The following is an 18,096-nucleotide window of genomic DNA, read 5'->3' as shown; positions in this document are numbered from 1 at the left end:
TCTCTGCCCTCACATGGCCACTGTTTGATGGGGAGCCTGTCAATCAGCAAGATAAATGTTGTAAAGTCAGGATGGCTAAAGGTGATCACAAGAAACCAAAGAGCAAGATGTCTGCTTATGCCTTCTTTGTGCAGACATGCAGAGAGGAACCTAAGAAGAAAAACCCAGAGGTCCCTGTCAATTTTGCAGAATTTTCCAAGAAGTGCTCTGAGAGGTGGAAGATAACGTCTGGGAAAGAAAAGTCTAAAGTTGATGAAATGGCAAAGGCAGATGAAATGCACTATTATTGGAAAATGAAGAATTATGGACCAGCTAAGGGAGGCAAGAAGAAGGACCCTAATGCCCCTAAAGGCCGTCTGGATTCTTCCTGTTCTGTTCAGAATTCTGCCCCAAGATCAGATCTACAAACCCTGGTATCTCCATTGGAGACACGGCAAAGAAGCTGGGTGAAATGGGGAATAACTTAAGTGACAGTGAAAAGTAGCCTTACAACAATAAGGCAGCAAAACTGAAGGAGAAGAAGAGAAGAAGGATGTCGCTGACTGTAAGTCCCAAGGAAAGTTTGATAGCACAAAGGGTCCTGCTAAAGTTGCCAGGAAAAGGTGGAAGAAGATGAGGAGGAGGAGGAGGAGGAGGAGGAGGAGGAGGAGGAGGAGGCGGCGGCGGCAGAGGAGGCGGAGGAGGAGGAATAAAAAAGGAGGAGGAATATAAAAACCGTTTATCTGTTAAAAAAAAAAAAAAAAAAGGACAATCTGACCTAGTTTGGAGCAAGGAAGAATTCCCTGAGAGTGGTGCTCTAGACTTTTATCTGAAAGATAAGTAGGAGTTGCTAGGCAAGGAAGATTACCAGTTCAAGAGCCCTGTGGTGTGAGGAAACATGGCAGATATGGAAGAGTGTACAGAAATGACAGGAAAGTATAATAAGATGAAGTTGGAAAGGTAAGTAGGGGGCTAAGCCATAAATGAATTCAAGAACTACTGTCAGATGAAACTGGGGGGACCTGGTGAAGAAAGGAGAAATGAGGTACAAAGGAAAGAAGCATTATTCTTGACTCCCAGATTTTAATTTTCTGCAACAGTAGTAAGAAAGAAATGGACCATTTTCAGCCATGGAAGATAGAATCTAAAAATACTTTGTGGCTGGGGCGCCTGGGTGGCTCAGTCAGTTAAGCATCCGACTTTGGCTCAGGTCATGATCTCGCAGTTCACAAGTTCGAGTCCCATGTTGGGCTTTGTGCTGACAGCTCAGAGCCTGGAGCCTGCTTCGGATTCCTCTCTGACATTCCTCCCTCTCTGACATTCCCCAGATGCTCTCTCTCTCTCCCAAGAATAAATAAACACTTTAAAAAGAAGTCAAAAGCAAACATATGTTAAACAGTTGGGACAGTTTTTCATAGTGAAATTTTCAAATTCCCTTTATTTTTTTCAAAAAAAAATTTTTTAACGTTTATTCATTTTTGAGAGAGAGAGAGAGACAGAGCATGAACAGGGAAGGGGCAGAGACAGGGAGACACAGAATCCAAAACAGGCTCCATGCTCTGAGCTGTCAGCACAGAGCCCTGATGCAGGGCTCGAACTCACAAACTGCGAGATCCTGACCCGAGCCAAAGTCAGATGCTCAACCAACTGAGCCACCCAGGCACCCTTCAAATTCCCTTTAAAAAAATTTGATACAACATTGATTTTTTTCTTGATAATTAGTCCTAAGGAGGGACATAATACATTAATAATGCCAATGATGGGGGTACCTGGCTGGTTCAGTTGGTGAGCATACGACTCTTGATCTTGAGGTTTTGAGTTGGAGCCCCATGTTGGTGTAGTGATAAAATAATTAAAAAAAAAAAAAACAACACACAGTGATGGTTTCCAGGTCTCTAACATCTGAGTAAATTATTTTCCAAAAGTTTGTGTGTGTGTGCGCATATGCATGCACGCATGTGTGTGTGTAGGTTTGTTTAGAATTAAGAAAGCATTTTTCTTGGTAAAATCTGACCTTAAGGAAAAAAATAGTTAAAAATAAAGAAAATAACCACTGAAGTTCCCTCAACAGTCCCTAAAATCCTGTATCACCTATAATGATATGCTACTATTTTTGACCTAAACAGTAAACCAGCAGAGCAGAAACTGCATTGCTCTCAGCCACAGAAGCTGATTATCGTCCAGTAAGCGGGGGAATTCTTACCCAACTTCTGCAGCAAGGCAGTTCCTCCCTAGGAGACAGAACAAGAGCGGCTGCAACACTGCTGCTGCTAGGTGTTCTAAGGCAGTAACAGGAAAGGTAAATCAACCACCCTCAATCACTTTCACCATTTGGCATCTGTGTATACCATATACAAAGCTAAAGCTACACAATTAGTTAAAATGATACTGAGGAAGATGTTGACAGAATAGTCTTTGAATCTCTCGTTCTCCCATAAAAACAAATAGAGCAACTGTATAACAAAATTAAAAATCCACAGACATCTATGACAAAACTAAGTGAAAGTATTTTCATGATTTCCAAAACATGAGCAGGTAGGGACAGATGTGTGTGTATGTATGAGGTGGGGAGAGTTGCTGGTCCTAAGAACAGATACTCCCTGCAAAGCCTAACGGACCAATTTGAGAACAGCAGCTGAACGTGGCAGAGTTTTTGTACACTCAATGGTGATTCCAGAGGATTCTAAGAATCCAGAGGTAAGATCTGGAAAAGGCTGGAGCAGCCTGGACCCTACGTGAACTTTCAAAACTAATAAGCCAATGTTTCCTTGCCAGGAAGAGCTCCACACTGAGGAGAAAGTGTTGGACCTAGGATCCAAACTGAGGATACCAGGGATTACAGAAGCAAAGGAATAGAAGATCCGCATAAAAATGAGGGAAGGGGCGCCTGAGTGGTTCAGGTGAAGCGTCCAACTCTTGATTTCAGGGCTCAGGTCATGATCTCACAGTTCGTGGGTTTGAGCCCTGTGCCAGGCTCTACACAGACAGTACAGAGCCTGCTTGGGATTCTCTCTTTCTTATTCTCTGCCCCTCCTCCCCCCACCCTCTCAAAATAAATAACTTTAAAAAAAAGTTAGGGGAAGGTGTGCTCAGAAGTGAGGGCGGGGCCGGGGCCGGTCAGCCCCGGGGCCCTGGATGGGGGGGAGAAGAAGGGTCGTGTGAAAACTGAGAACGAACTGAGGGTTGATGGGGGTGGGGGGAGGGGAGGGTGGGGGATGGGTATTGAGGAGGGCACCTTTTGGGATGAGCACTGGGTGTTGTATGGAAACCAATTTGACAATAAATTTCATATATTGGAAAAAAAAAATAAATAAATAAATAAAATAAAATAAAAATAAAATAAAGTTAGGGAAAAGACAGCCAGAGCTCAGAAAGTGGGATATGATTTACTCCAAAAACAATGGCAAAACATATTTAAGATACTGAAGGAAAGGAAATATGAACCAAGTATTTTAATATCCAGCCAAATGATTTTCAGGTATCATTACAAATCACAAACAATCTATTATCAACAGGTAATATTATTTCCATAAGCCCTTCTTCAAGAATCTACTATGCCACTCTCAGACAACAAAAATGACTGGAGAGACACTGACATAAAAACTAAAGAGTTTTTTATGAGTTTTTTTTAAGTTTAAAAACTTTTTTATGAGTTTTTAAAGAGAAAGAACTATGCATTATATACTCTTATAACATAGTTTTGCCCTAAATAAACAAACAAACCTGAATTTCCAAGAAATACAGAAGACGACAGAGGAACATGTTAAATGACTTCACAGGGAAGCAATACTCTAGATGATGGAAACTTGGGTTTTTTAAATAACAAAAAAGATGAGGCACCTGAGTGGCTTAGTTGGTTGAGCGTCCAACTCTAAATCTTGGCTCAAGTCATGATCTCACACTCGTGAGACTGAGCCCCACATTCTTAAGATTCTCTCTCTCCCTCTGCCTCTCTTGTGCTCTCAAAAAATAAAAAAAATACACGAGAAAAAAAGCTACAAGAAAAAACAGATGAGAAAGGAATCCATACATTAAAGAGATATATTGAGGGGTTCCTGGGTGGCTCAGCTGGATAAGCGACTAACTTCAGCTCAGGTCATGATCTCACGGTTCCTGAGTTCAAACCCCGCATCAGGCTCTCTGCTGTCAGCACAGAGCCAGCTTCAGATCCTCTGTCCCCCCTCGCTCTCTGCCCCTCCCCACTCATGCTCTCTCTCTCAAAAATAAACATTAAAAAAAGTAAAAAAAGAAAGAGATATAATAAAATCACACAATTTACGAATCTTATTTGAATCCACAAAAGAAAACTATAAAAACAAAAACTATAGGGGCCCCTAGGTGGCTCAGTTGGTTGAGCATCCAACTTCAGCTCAAGTCATGATCTCACAGTTTAGGAGTTCGAGCCCCACGTGGGGCTCTGTGGGAACAGCTCAGAGTCTGGAGCCTGCTCCAGATTCTGTGTCTCCCTCTCTCTCTGGCTCTCACCTGCTCATGTACTCTCTCTCTCTCTCTCTCTCTCAAAACTAAACAAACATTTAAAAAAATGTTTTTAAACAAAAACTATAAAAGAAAAAAAGCAATCATGAGACAATTCACAATTTGAGCACAAATTGACATTTGAAAATATTAATTACTATTAATTTTTTAGATGTGGTAACATTAGTATAGGTTTAAAAAAATTCTTTTCTTTTAGAGACACATACCCAAAAATTTATAATATGTAATAATATGTTATCCAGGGTTTGCATAAAAAGAATTCAGGAGCAGGAAGTGAGTGGGCATTTGGATGAAATAAGGTTAATTGTTGCAGTTGATCCATTCATTCAATAAACATTTGTAATTCATTTTATAACACAACTTTCAACTATTACCCACTCTTACCCACAGGAATTCATTTTGTTTCAACCTTTATATTTTCAAGATCAATTTATGCAAAGTCTTGAAAAACCTTCTCATGAAAATGGGAAGAATTCTATCCTGACTTAAAAGATCATGAAAGGTTGGCTATAACTTCCTTCTGAATTAGATTCGATTCTAAAAATACTGTCAAACCTGGTCCACAAAGGACAATATTTTTCTTCAGTGAGTCATCCCTATAATCTCAATTAGAGAAGCATCAGAAAAGACTTACCTGTTTTATGTGTGGATTCATGGCCATTTCAGTTACATTCTTTTTGGTCTCACAGAAAATAATAGCCCTCCCTTCAGACCCACTGTAGACTTGAAGGACATCTCCAATAACTGCTGGCCTCTGAGACCAATGGCACTGGATGGCCAAATGCTTTGAGGAAAGAAAATACCAATTATCTGTTTCATTAAAATTAGTGAAAATGACTTCCCTTGTATATTTTTTTCCTAATCTGTTCAAGAATTGGCCTTTCTGGGAGACAATAAAACGACAATTCTTCTGAACCCCATTTGAAAACAATATACAAACGGCCACCAATAGGTGAAGGGATATATAAACTAGTATATTTATACAATGTAATACTACTCAGTAATTAAAAGGAACTAAAAACTAAAAGAGAAAAGAATCAACTACTGATACATGCAACAATAGGGATTAATCTCAAAACACATTAGGTAAATGAAGTTTTACAGAAAGAGAACACACATAGTAGGATTCCATTTATATCAAGTTCTAGAATAGGCATAACTAATCTATGTAGAAAAAATCAGAACAGTGGCTGTCCCTGGATGGGGGACTTCACTGAGCAGGGCCATGAGGGAAATTTCTGGGATGATGGTAATATTTCTACATGTGGTTAGGAGGTTAGGTTATATACATTTATGAATTTGTCAAAACTAAACAAATACACTTAAAATTCTGGCTTTTTAATATGTAAATCTCATCTTTAAAAACTGCAAATATCATATGAAACCCAAAAATATGCTAACTGAAAAAAGCCCAACACAAAAAGGTCATGTACTGTATGACTACATTTATATGAAGCATCAAGAATAGGTAAGTCCATAGGGACAGAAAGCAGATTGGTGATGCCAGAGGCTATGCAAAGGGGATGATGGGGAGCAACTGCTTAATGATTATTGGGTTTCCTTTTGGGGTGATGATGTGTTTTGGAAGTAGACAAAAGCTATGGTTGCACAACATTATGAATATATACATGTTATACAGTTAATTTTGTGAATTTTGCCTCAGAAACTTTGTAGGGGTGCCTACTGAAACTGGGTGTTTCAGTTGGCTGAACATCTGACTCTTGATTTCGGCTCAGGTCATGATCCCAGGGTAGTGGGATTAAGCCCTGCATCAGACTCTGCACTGAGCTTTGGAGCATGCTTAAGATTCTCTCTCTCCCTCTGCCCCTCTTGCACACTCTCTCAAATAAAAATAAATAAATAAATAAATAAATAAATAAATAATAAATTTATAATATGAGCATATGGGCGCTCACTGTAAAATTGTTTTGACTTTTCAGTGTTTGAAAATTTTCATGACAAAATGTTGGGAGGGGTACCTGGCTGGCTCAGTTAGTAGAGCATGTGACACTTAAACTCCAGGTTGTGAGTTCAAGCCCCATCCTGGGTATAGAGATAACTTAAAAAATAAAATCTGTAGGGGCGCGTGGTGGCTCAGTCAGTTAAGCATCCAGCTTCGGCTCAGGTCATGATCTCGCGGTCTGTGAGTTTGAGCCCCACGTCAGGCTCTGTGCTGACAGCTCTGAGCCTGGAGCCTGCTTCAGATTCTGGGTTTCCTTCTCTCTCTGCCCTTCCCCTGCTCGCGCTCTCTCAAAAAAATAAACATTAAAAAAAAATTTTTTAAAGAAAATAAAATCTTTAATCAGGCTCCACACTGAGTATGGAGTCTGCTTGAGATTCATTCTCTCTCTCTCAATTGCTCTCTGCCTCCCCCACTCTCACAGGCTTTCTTTCTCTCAAAATAAATAAATAAATAAACTTTAAAAATATTTTAAAAAATAAAAATAAAAATCTTTTAAAAACGCTCGGGATAAAATTGTGTATTCTAAATCTGTGCATTTTAACATGTATTATATTTCAATTGCTATTGTATATTCTAAATCTGTGCACTTTAACATGTATTATATCTCAATAAAATTGTTTTTAAAACGTAATACAGGGGCACCTGGATGGCTCAGTAGGTTAAACATCCGACTCTTGGAGCACTTGGGTGGCTCAATTGGTTGAGCGTCCAACTGCAGCTCAGGTCATGATCTCGTGGCATGAGTTCAAGCCCCGCCTCAGGCTCTGTGCTGACAGCTCAGAGCCTAAAGCCTGCTTCAGATTCTGTGTCTCCCTCTCTCTCTGCCCATCCCCACTTGCACTCTGTCTCTGTCTCTCTCTCAAAAATAAACATTTAAAAAGAAAACAAGAAAAACAAAAAAAAACATGAGACTTGATATCGGCTCAGGTCGTGATCTCGTATCTCACAGACATAAAATCAAGCCCCAGGTCAGGCTCCACGCTCAGTTTGAGATTCTCTCTCTGCCCTTACCCACTTGTGCAGGTATGTGCATGCTCTCTCTCTCTCTCTCTCAAAATAAATAAACATTTAAAATAATAATAATAAAAATAGGGCATCTGGGTGGCTCTCAGTCTGTTAAGTGGCCAACAATTGATGTCAGCTCAGGTCATGATGTGATTTATGGTTCGAGCCCCAAGTCAGGTTCCATGCTGATAGGGCAGAGCCTGCTTGGGATTCTCTCTCTCACCCTCTCTCTCTGCCCCTTCCCTGCTCCCACAGGTGTGCGCACACATGCGCACGCACTCTCTCTCAAAATAAACTTTAAAAAAATTATAATAAAATATAACACAAATTAATTACACAGCACCTGGAAAATAGAGAAAAGAACAAAGAAAATGAAGAATCTTTTGTACCACCTATGACACTCCTGCTTCTTCACCATGGTTTAAAAAACAAAACAAAACAAGAACCTAAATCTGACCAAGCCTCACAATCCAAACATCAATTCACAGGAAAATGAAAGCGGAATAACATGTTAAATAACACCACAGGGTTGCCAATTACCAAAATTAAGACTGTGGGAAATGTATCATTTGAAAAATGATCATGTCCTTTTAACAAAAAAAAACTGTAAAAATAAAGTGACAGAGGAACCTGTAGATTATAAGATTTAAGAGAAATATAAACCAGTGGCAATTCAAAGATCTTATTTGGATCCAAACTGAAACTATATAAAAAAAAAAAGACAACTAAGGTAACAAGGGCACTAGATATTCAATAATATTAAATTATTGGGTTTTTTTCTAATGTGATAACTTTGTAATTTTTGTTTTGTTTTTTAAAGAACACTTATTCTTTTCAAAATATAAACAATTACATGAAGATGAAATGACGACAAGAATGCTTCCAATGTAGGAATGAAGAATGTATGGGGGTATAGAAAAGATCATCATTAAAGCCTGGTGATGAGGGCCCCTGGGTGCTCAGCGGGTTAAGCGTCAGACTCTTGGGATTCAGCTCAGGTCATGGTCGCACAGTTCATGGATTTGAGCCCCACAGCAGTTTCTGCGCTGACAGCACAGAGCCTGCGTGGGATTCTCAGTCTCCCTCTCTCTCTGCCCCTCCCCTGCTCTTGCTGTCTCTCTCTCTCTCTCTCTCTCAAAAATAAAATAAACATTAAAAGAAAAAAAAAAAAGCCTGGTGATGGGTACATCGAGTCCCTTATAATATTCGATTTCTGCATATGTTTGAAAACTTCCTTAATCAATTTTTTTCACTGATGCATTGTATTCTCATAAAATTTTCAACCATTACAAAATGTAAGAGTTTCCTTTGACTATCCCATACTATAAAAATCTTCTTTCCCAAAAGTAATTATTGGTTTGATGTTTATCCTTCCAAACTATCTTTATACATTTACATAAATACCTAAAGAATCCATTTAGCATTATTTGTGTATTTTTTGTACACACAAAAATACAGTGTAATTCTGTACATATCACTTTGTAATTTGGCTTTTATCACTCAAATTCATTCTTTTTAACCATTCCATTGTACTTATACATTATACCATTGTTTAGCCTATTTTTATTTGCATATATATACATACATATATATATGTACATCTATTAAACGGAAAGTGACATAGATGGTACCTACCATAAATAATGCAAATGCCATCTTTAATCCTTTCTTTTTTGTGTCTTTTGTTTGTTTGTTTGTTTGTTTTTGCAAATCAGCTCTAAGTCCAATGCAGGGCTGGAACTCAAAACCCTGAGATCAAACGTCACATGCACTACCAACTGAGCCAGTCAGGCACCTCTTTCATTCTTTTTAAAAATATATATACTACTGATTTAAATTTTTATGGAGTGAAAATTATCAACATTTTCCTTCTGACTTTATGTTTAGAAAAGCTTTCCCTTCCATGAAATCAAAAAATTGTTCATCTACACCTGCTTTAAATTTTACGGTTCACTTTTTAAAATTCTTTTGAGACCTTTTTTGGTATAGGGTATGAGATGAAGCTCTAACTATTATCAGCACTCTTCTCTTCATATTGATATAAACTGTCTCCTTTGTCACTTTCCACATACTTCAAGTCCTTCCCTATGGCTGCTTGTAGAGTATCTCCTGTTAGGACTTGCTTATTTACATATTTTCTTCTACTTATTCTATTCTGCTCCTTAATCTCAGACCATAGAAATACATAGGTATCTTACTGACTAAAGGTGAAAAAAGAGATTTGGCCTGAACTGGTACCTAAAACTTAAAAGTTTAGCTTCAACAAATTTCAAATACCAACTAAAAGCTACAATCTCTCATGCTAGAAAGCTACTTACTTCCACAGTAGTTGCAGCCTTTTGAGTCATTTTTCCAACAAGGTCAACCTGTTCATATCTGGATTTCATGTATTTTTTTGCAACTTTGTATACCCATTGTGGGCAAGTTGCAGAAAAAAGTAAAGTCTGAGGATTGTCTTCAGAATCTTAAATAAACAAAAAGAATTCAAATGCTTTCTTAATATCCATGATGTAGTCAGCTCTTGAACCCCCCCCAAACTTTAAAGAAATAATTAAAAATTCAAAACTTGGGGTAAAATTTGAACATACGAACTTCACTGCAATTATTAAAACTTTCAACTTTCAAAATTAGGGGAAAAAATGAAGAAAACTCAACCCAGAAAAAAAGGTGAGAATTTAAGAAGGGACAATGATCAAAGAAATCAGTAAAAATGAGTTAGTAAATCTAACTATGGACTATAAAAAATAATAGATGAAAGAAACTGTAGGAAGCTAACAAATATGTTAAAGTACGTCACCATACTCTCTTGTTTAGGAAGAGAACACATACCAAATAACTTTAGTTCTGTTTGAAGGCTGGGGACAGTGTAATAATAATTATGAAATAAAAAATTCATAACTTTTAGATAAAGAATAATTGCTAATGTGTTTATTTGGAATTAGGATATACCAGTTTTGTAGGATTCATGGATGATATCTTCAACTTGTTCAGCAAATCCTAAATCTAACATTTGATCCACTTCATCAAGTACAACATGGCGCAGTTTAGAAAGATCTAATCGGCCACTCTGCAGATGGTCTTTGATACGACCAGGAGTCCCAACCAAGATGTCAATACCATTTCGAATATGATTAACTGTTAGAGGAGAGAAATACCGTAACATATAAAAATCAAATATACGTTTTCACATTATTTCCTTAGATTTAAGTAGCAAGTAGATCTTTGCACTATCCTCTTACATATTTACTCACTTTGGCTTTGATAGGATGTTCCACCATAAAAACACGCCACACTGAGTTTCCTAGTGATATCTTTGAAGTCTTTGGCTACTTGGTTTGCCAGTTCCCTTGTAGGAGCCAAAACAAGTACCTAAGCAAGAGATTTAAAAAATAAAAAGATACTTTTCTAAAAACAACTAAATTCAAAATGAGAAGATTTTTTTTTTAAGGCGCATTTAAAACTAGAAATCTAAACATTAAAGTCGTAGTATTTAAAGACACAGCACCAATGCCAACAAGAACAGCTTATATTGATAATATCCTCCCCACTTCCTTCAGGTTTTTTTTTTCAAAATTCACTTTCTCAATGAGATTCTTAACTCTCTTTTCATATCCTCCACCCCTCCTTAACGGTCTCTCCCGAACACTTATGTCATATTAAATATTCATATTTTACCTTTTTGTTTATTGTCTGTCTCACCCACTAAAATATAAGCTGCCATGAAGGCAAGGATTTATGTCAATTTAAGTTACTGAATTCCTTACACTTGAGACCATGCCTGGCACAGAACAGATACCCAAAAAGTATTTGTGAAATGAATACACAAACGTTTACGAGCCAACCACTAGTGCTTTGGCCAAATTACAGAATTTGAGCCTCACAAAAACCCTGTGAGGTGGCATTATTATCACAATTTTACAGATGAGGAACCTGAGTCTTAGAGAAGTCGAGTCTTGTCCAAGATCAAACAGCTAGAAGTGGTGGAGCTGGAATCTCCAATAACGCCCTTCTAGCATAAAAGCTTTTTAAGGCAGGGTCCTATTTCTACTACTTGCAGTCTTTCCTAATTTCACCAAAGAAACAAAACTCTCTCAAAAAGGTTTTTCCTGTTGGCCACCCTGATCCAAGACCATTATGACTTAATTATACTCATACATGTGAATTTACTTTCATATTGCAGTACCATTTAGGAATCTCAAAGAACAAATTACTTTTAGTCACATTATCTGTTCAAATCATGATGCTGATTTTTTCTTTTTTATTTTATTAACCTTAAAGTGAACACAGGTTCTAAAAACATCAAATTTCAGGCTAAAATTTCATTAGGTCCTCTCTGCTCTCTCCTACTTATACATTAAGACAGATCTCTAATACCCCAGTAACATATGGACTAGCAATATCATTTCTATAATCTCTTCTTTAAAAAAATCAACCAGTGAAATAAATGATATTGATTATTAACTGAATGACCAAATAAATGAATACCTCTTTAGCAAATTCATTGTTTAAAAGCAAAGGTCAAGACTGAAAAAAAAGAAGACAAGGTCACTAAATATATTCCCTATAAATACACCTAAAATTAGACATGCTGGCTTTATAACATCTATGTTTACAAACATTTTTATCAAAGACATCTATGGATCCATACACATTACACTCACATGTAATAACTACTTCATTCGGCTTGAGATTTATATTAAAAAATCCACTAATTTTTGCTTTAGGACCTAAATTTTTACTTTATGCCACAGAGCTAACTTTTCTATCTCGGGGGTTCTTGAACTTAAGATCAGTATACTCTTTCTTTCCCTAACCATTAGAGTAATGTTTAAACCTTTTACTCCCTATAATGGTTACCTTTGGTGAGCGGCTTTTTTTAATTGTCTCTTGATTTCTTTGGAGTCTTTCAATCAAGGGGATAGCAAAAGAAAATGTCTTTCCTGTTCCTGTCCGTGCTTGAGCAATTAAATCTTTTCCTTCATATACAGGACCAAAGGTCTTAACTTGAATAGGAAAGAGATATGTTACCCCTCGACCTGTAAAATGAGATTTCATTGAAATATATTTAAGACTAGCGTTAGGAAAAAATATATTTATTTGAAAATGACAATCCAGATTCCTCTATGTCAGCCTAAAAATATACCACCTAGTGACATTTACAGTTATTCCTACCCCAAAGAGGAATTTTTTAAAAATTGGTCTGAACTCTTGACAGATACATACAATTAAAGTCAAAAACCGGTCAGAATATCAAAAAGGATGATGTAGAAATAACTGCAATTAAAGAAGGGCTTATTTCTCTTACACTTTCTATATTCTCTTTTTGGTAAGAAGAGGCAAAGATTCTTATAAAATCTAATTGTAGATTTTTAGTTGTATAGCCATTAAAGTTCATAGTACCTTTTAGAAGCTTTATAGTTTCTTCAGAAATAGGGAAATTGGAGAAGGCTCCTTCTTTCTGTTCACGTGTTAGGCTCTGTCAAAATGAAATCAAAGTTCTAACTAATAATAGTTCATATTCACCTAGGCATTTAGATTCTTACTCATTTACCAATTTTAGCTTTACTAAATGAGCTAACAAATCAAAGTTAGTTACTACTTGCAAAAATTGTATAGATTAACTTACACAACCAATTAGTGGAAAATTCTTTTAATTTCAAAAGCATCCCTTTAAATACCAAGTTTACTTAATACATTTTCCCATAGTACATTTAAAAATGATTCACTCACACATAAAACTCCCTTTGGAAATACAGCTACTACATAAATTAAAATATATTTTCATTTGACTGAAACATTACAAAAACACTATTTGATCACCTAAGCCATATTCACGGATACAGGCAGTATTAATTACAAGGACTAACAGAAGCCTTATAAACCATCCTAAAAAATTTTACACAATGAGAAAAATACATTGTTTCTAAAAATAAATGTTAAAAAGTTGTTCTATGGCTCCAAAAAGCATGTTTTAGGTCACCAAAACAAAGCAAAGTTCCTGCAAGCTTGAAAGTTTCTTTAACATATACATAGGTTAGCATGATATTATCATTTAACATCTATTGAAAACTTTGTGTACTGGTCAATATGTATATAGAAGAAAGACAATATTATCTACCTGTTAAGTTTATTATTGGTGTGTTTAAAGAAAGTTGTTCCAAAACCATACACAATAGCAATTTTCAAACAGAGAACCAGATAAAAGACATAATATCAAACTGAAATTGTAAGCTATTTAAGCAAACCTCAAAGCTATCATTTTTTTAATTAAAAGAAAAAATTTTATTACAAAAGTAATACATTTTCATTATAGAAACCACATATAAACAGAAATAAAACTATAATCCAGTCAGCTGATACCACATTTGAAACAGACACTCCTCCAATCCTCACTCTATGCACATATAAATTTTTTAAAATAGGATAATACTGTATATATTGTTCTATAATCTGTGTCTTTCATTTAATAAGATACACTAAACACCTTTTTAACATTCTTCTATGACCTTCAGGATAGATGTCATGTATTGCATAAATGTAGCATATTTTCTAAAACCAACTGCCTACTATCAGGCATTTAGTAGGCATTTAGAATGCATAAATTTTCCACTATTATCAACATCATTGTAGTAAGAGTTTCATACAACCCTATACACCTCATGATTATCTCCTTAAGACACTTGCCTACAAATAGAACTCCTGAACCCTAATATGATCTAAATAAAATAATAAACAATTAAGCCTATTATAATACAGAGCATTATACCACATAAAATCGCAACAGAGCAAAAGCAACTCTGTACATTTTGCCACTAGCAATACAAACTTGTAGGGCCTCATTTATTTTAATGTTTATTTACTTATTTATTTTGAAAGAGAGAAAGAGTGACAGCATGTGTGAGCAGGGCAGGAGCAAAGAGAGAGGGAGAGAGAGAATCCCAAGCAGACTCCACATTCAGCACAGAGCCCAAAATGGGACTTGATCTCACAACACTGAGATCATGACATCAGCCAAAATCAAAAGCTGGATGCACAATCGACTGAACCACTCCAGGTTCCTTGGTGGGCCTTATTTAGATCAACTCTCAACATACGTGCTTTCCTGACAAATATCAAATTCCCAAGTAAAAGAAACACCATATTTTAAGGCAAAAATTCAGTATGTTTCCCCAAAGTTTACACAATAAGCTAGGCTAAGACCTATTTAAATTATCGGCAACCATCAGATTTTAAAATATAAAGAATTTGGGCGCCTGGGTGGCTCAGTCGGTTAAGCGGCCGACTTCGGCTCAGGTCACGATCTCGCGGTCGTGGGTTCGAGCCCTGTGTCAGGCTCTGTGCTGACCGCTCAGAGCCTGGAGCCTGTTTCGGATTCTGTGTCTCCCTCTCTCTCTGCCCCTCCCCCGTTCATGCTCTGTCTCTCTCTGTCTCAAAAATGAATAAACGTTAAAAAAAATATATATATAAAGAATTATTGGGGCATCTAGGTGGCTCTGTCGGTTGAACGTCCAACTTCAGCTCAGGTCATGATCTCACCGATTGTGAGTTCAAGCCCCACAACAGGCTTGCTGCTGTCAGCCTGTCAGTGTGGAGCCCACTTCCAATCCTCTGTCCCACTCTCTCTGCCCCACCCCACTTGCATTCTCCCAAAAATAAGTATTTTTTGAAAATTAAATATAAGGAATTATTAATACCAAGAATTACTAAGACTATCAAAAGTTGTTTCTGTCTGAAGACCTGAGTAACTGACAGTTTATAATACCTAGGTAAACCTATGAACTCTGCTAGAGGAAAACTGCAAGAACAAATTGGACAAATTCTGTGCAAGAAAATATCTGTTCTAACAGATAAAGGCAAAAGCAATGGGTTCAGGAATACAAATTCTATGCTAAGCATGTTTTCTAAACTCCCCAAAAATTAATACCCTGGAAAACAGATTTCTTCAGTTCATTTTTATATGGTTCATTTCTGTTTAAAAATGCAAACAGCTTTTGAGTTACAATATGACCTAAAGATCACTTAAAGTTGCTATTGTTACAGAAGCACAAAAAGCAGAAGGCAAAATACACAAAGTCAAGAGGCTTTATGTACCTTGTTTCAGGAAGTCAGATGTCAATTCATGAGTACTGGTAGGGACTGAAATAACCATAAGAAATGCAAGCAGATCACCATCAATAAGCAATTTGGAAAAACTATTTAGGAACCCAAATGCATAGGAAAGGTTTACATTTGACCATTCCCCCAACCTCCACCCCAAGAAAAACAAAATACAATGACAGAAACAAGGGACAAAGGAAAAAAGTTTCCAGTTTCAGTTGTACAGATTCCCTGTCCAATTGAGGGTATTGGACACTAAGCAGGAAACATCATGGAATCAATTCTAATTGGTCTAAAAGATCAAATTAACCTGTATTTCAAGGATAAAGGCAAATGCAAAACAAAAAGTATCCATACCTCCTCTAGTTTATTATCACTTGATTTATGAGTAGAACTATCTAAGGATGACACTCGCTTTGATTTTTTTTCATATTCATCAATATCTCCATTTGACAGATCTTTTCTTCTTGACTTATGAGATTTAGAAAATTCATCTGAAAGTCTATTATTACATCCTTCTTCAGTGTCTCCATTTAGCTTCTCTTTCATTTTAGCTTTTTTGGGCTTGGGAGCATCCAAGTTATCTGCCACACCATTTTCTCTTGTTTCTGATTTCTCGTCTGAGTCATAATGGTGCCTTGATTTCCTTCTATCACTCTGTGGAAAAACAAAGAAGCAGTGACAAGAGGGTCACAAGGTCTCCTAAGACTCTAGAGAAGTTAGAGAGTGACCCCCAACCACCTTGAAAAGTTACCTGGTAAAAAATCAACTGGTTGCTAATGTCAAGCCTAAGCCTCACCTATTGCGTTCTTTCTCATCCCATCTCTTGCATTCTCAAGACTTGGCCTCTAGCCCCTCTCTAATCCCATTACATGATTTAAGGGAAATCAAAATACCTCCTTTCAGAAAAAGATGAGAACCCGAGATCTGTAAATTAAAAAACATATCCAAATCCAAAAACAAAAACTTCTAATATCTCCAAGAGAAAAAAAAAAAGTTAATATTATTGAGTACCTACCCAGCACTGTGTAATGCTTTCGGCTTATCTTGTTTAAATCTTCATAACAACCCTATAAGGGAAGTACAGGTCCATAATCCCTTATCCGAAATTCCGATATCCATAAAGCTCTGAAAACCGAAAGTTTTTTGGTAACTTATTTGGAGACAAAACCTTACCTAACCTGAACTCATTTGATGGAAAAATTTGACTCAAACTGATGTGAGGGTATTTTTAACCTTTACTTATTCCACTTAGTATGCATATTCATATTTAATATTAAGGTGTTTGATCATAGGTTGGGGGCCCCAAGCCCTACTGGGGTGTTACCCTTTTAAAAGCCCCCAAAATTCTGAATTCCAAAACAAATCTAGCCCCAAGGATTTTGGATAAGGGATAGCGAACCTGTATTACCTTTGCCATAGTACAGATGAGGAAACGGAAGTTCTTAGAGGTAAATAACTTGCCAAAGACTCACATGCAGGATTTCCTTCAAGTGGAAGTTCTAGAAATCAAGCTCTGTCTGATTTGAAAGCCCATGCTCTTTTCACATCATGCTTCCTCTCTGAACTCTGATAATTAATAGGTTAACGAATAAACAAAACAAAAAAAAAAACCTAAATAATTCATGTAAAGCTCCAATCGTTATATTCCCATGGAAAGACAAGTATATTAGTAACCCTGGAAACTTTTAAAAAAGTTTTTTTGTTAATTAATACAACTTTAAAAAAAAAAAAAAAAAAGACTACTCTGCAACTTTACTTCTAAAATGCCAAACTGGTGACCAGTGTTTTAATATTTGCAAACAGCAAAAATTATTTGGCAATTTAGCACTTCAGAATTACCTGGTCAAATGTTCAAAATAAATTAGGTAATAGTTATTAGTGGTAACAAACACTACTGCCACCAAAATTTTGACCGTGATTTACATAAATTTTACAAAGTACTTTCACATACAATTTTCTCATCCATAAAATGGAGATGTTGTGAAAACGGAATAACATATGTGAAAATGCTCTGTAAACAGTAGAGCTTTACATTAACATAAATTATACAGTTACATGTTAAACATTTGATCTTTCATTAACTGAACTAACCCACATCTCCCCAAATCAATAAGTTCCAAAGAAAAACAAGGTTATTTACAGAGCCAGCCTTGGGGTTAGAAATGCTTTGGGGCCATGTACTTGAGGGAAATGAAGCAAGGTAAAGAGAGGCCTTTAAGTCCAAGCCCAGAGATATCGCAAGGTGATGAAATACACTGTTCCACATCAGATCCATAGTGCTTGACACTCTTCACTTCCTTGGCTTCCATGACACTCTATATTCCCTCCTTATCCTCTTACCTCTACCCTAATGATTCCTCTCCCGCCTCCTTCTGTAGATGCTCCTTAAGTCTACGTTCTCCGTGTACGCTTTCATACCATTTTCATGGTTTCAACACTTCCATGATTCCTTCCTCCCCTGCACTCCAGTTTTGAGAACATACGGCCCAGCTTCATAGTTCTACAAATCCAAATCCGTAGTTGTCTTCAACTCAATGCCAGATCACTACCCA

The 18,096-nt window shown here is 36.7% G+C and overlaps 1 protein-coding gene and 1 pseudogene across 4 annotated transcripts in view; one reads left to right on the top strand and one right to left on the bottom strand.

Annotated features, from left to right (window-relative positions):
* DDX50 (DExD-box helicase 50) overlaps positions 1-18,096 on the bottom strand; it is a 32,564-nt gene that overhangs the window by 12,696 nt on the left and 1,772 nt on the right. Inside the window, exons 2-10 of one of the 4 annotated variants that reach the window (XM_019444367.2) lie at positions 16,953-17,110; positions 16,560-16,669; positions 15,899-16,198; positions 12,845-12,920; positions 12,302-12,480; positions 10,696-10,813; positions 10,394-10,579; positions 9,763-9,908; positions 5,111-5,260 (exon numbers count right to left, since the gene is read on the bottom strand). In XM_019444367.2, the coding sequence (XP_019299912.1) occupies positions 5,111-5,260; positions 9,763-9,908; positions 10,394-10,579; positions 10,696-10,813; positions 12,302-12,480; positions 12,845-12,920; positions 15,899-16,090 (1,047 nt within the window). In that variant the 5' untranslated portion in view covers positions 16,091-16,198; positions 16,560-16,669; positions 16,953-17,110. The remainder of the gene's footprint in view (positions 1-5,110; positions 5,261-9,762; positions 9,909-10,393; positions 10,580-10,695; positions 10,814-12,301; positions 12,481-12,844; positions 12,921-15,898; positions 16,199-16,559; positions 16,670-16,952; positions 17,111-18,096) is intronic. The other 3 variants (XM_019444366.2, XM_019444368.2, XM_019444365.1) reach the window with 3 other exon arrangements.
* On the top strand, positions 72-692 carry LOC128772527 (high mobility group protein B3-like; annotated as a pseudogene).

The sequence above is a fragment of the Panthera pardus genome, unplaced genomic scaffold, assembly GCF_024362965.1.
Source record: "Panthera pardus isolate Hobbes unplaced genomic scaffold, ASM2436296v1 HiC_scaffold_22, whole genome shotgun sequence".
Taxonomy (NCBI): Eukaryota; Metazoa; Chordata; class Mammalia; order Carnivora; family Felidae; genus Panthera; species Panthera pardus.
This window is presented reverse-complemented; position numbering and strand designations above follow the sequence as displayed.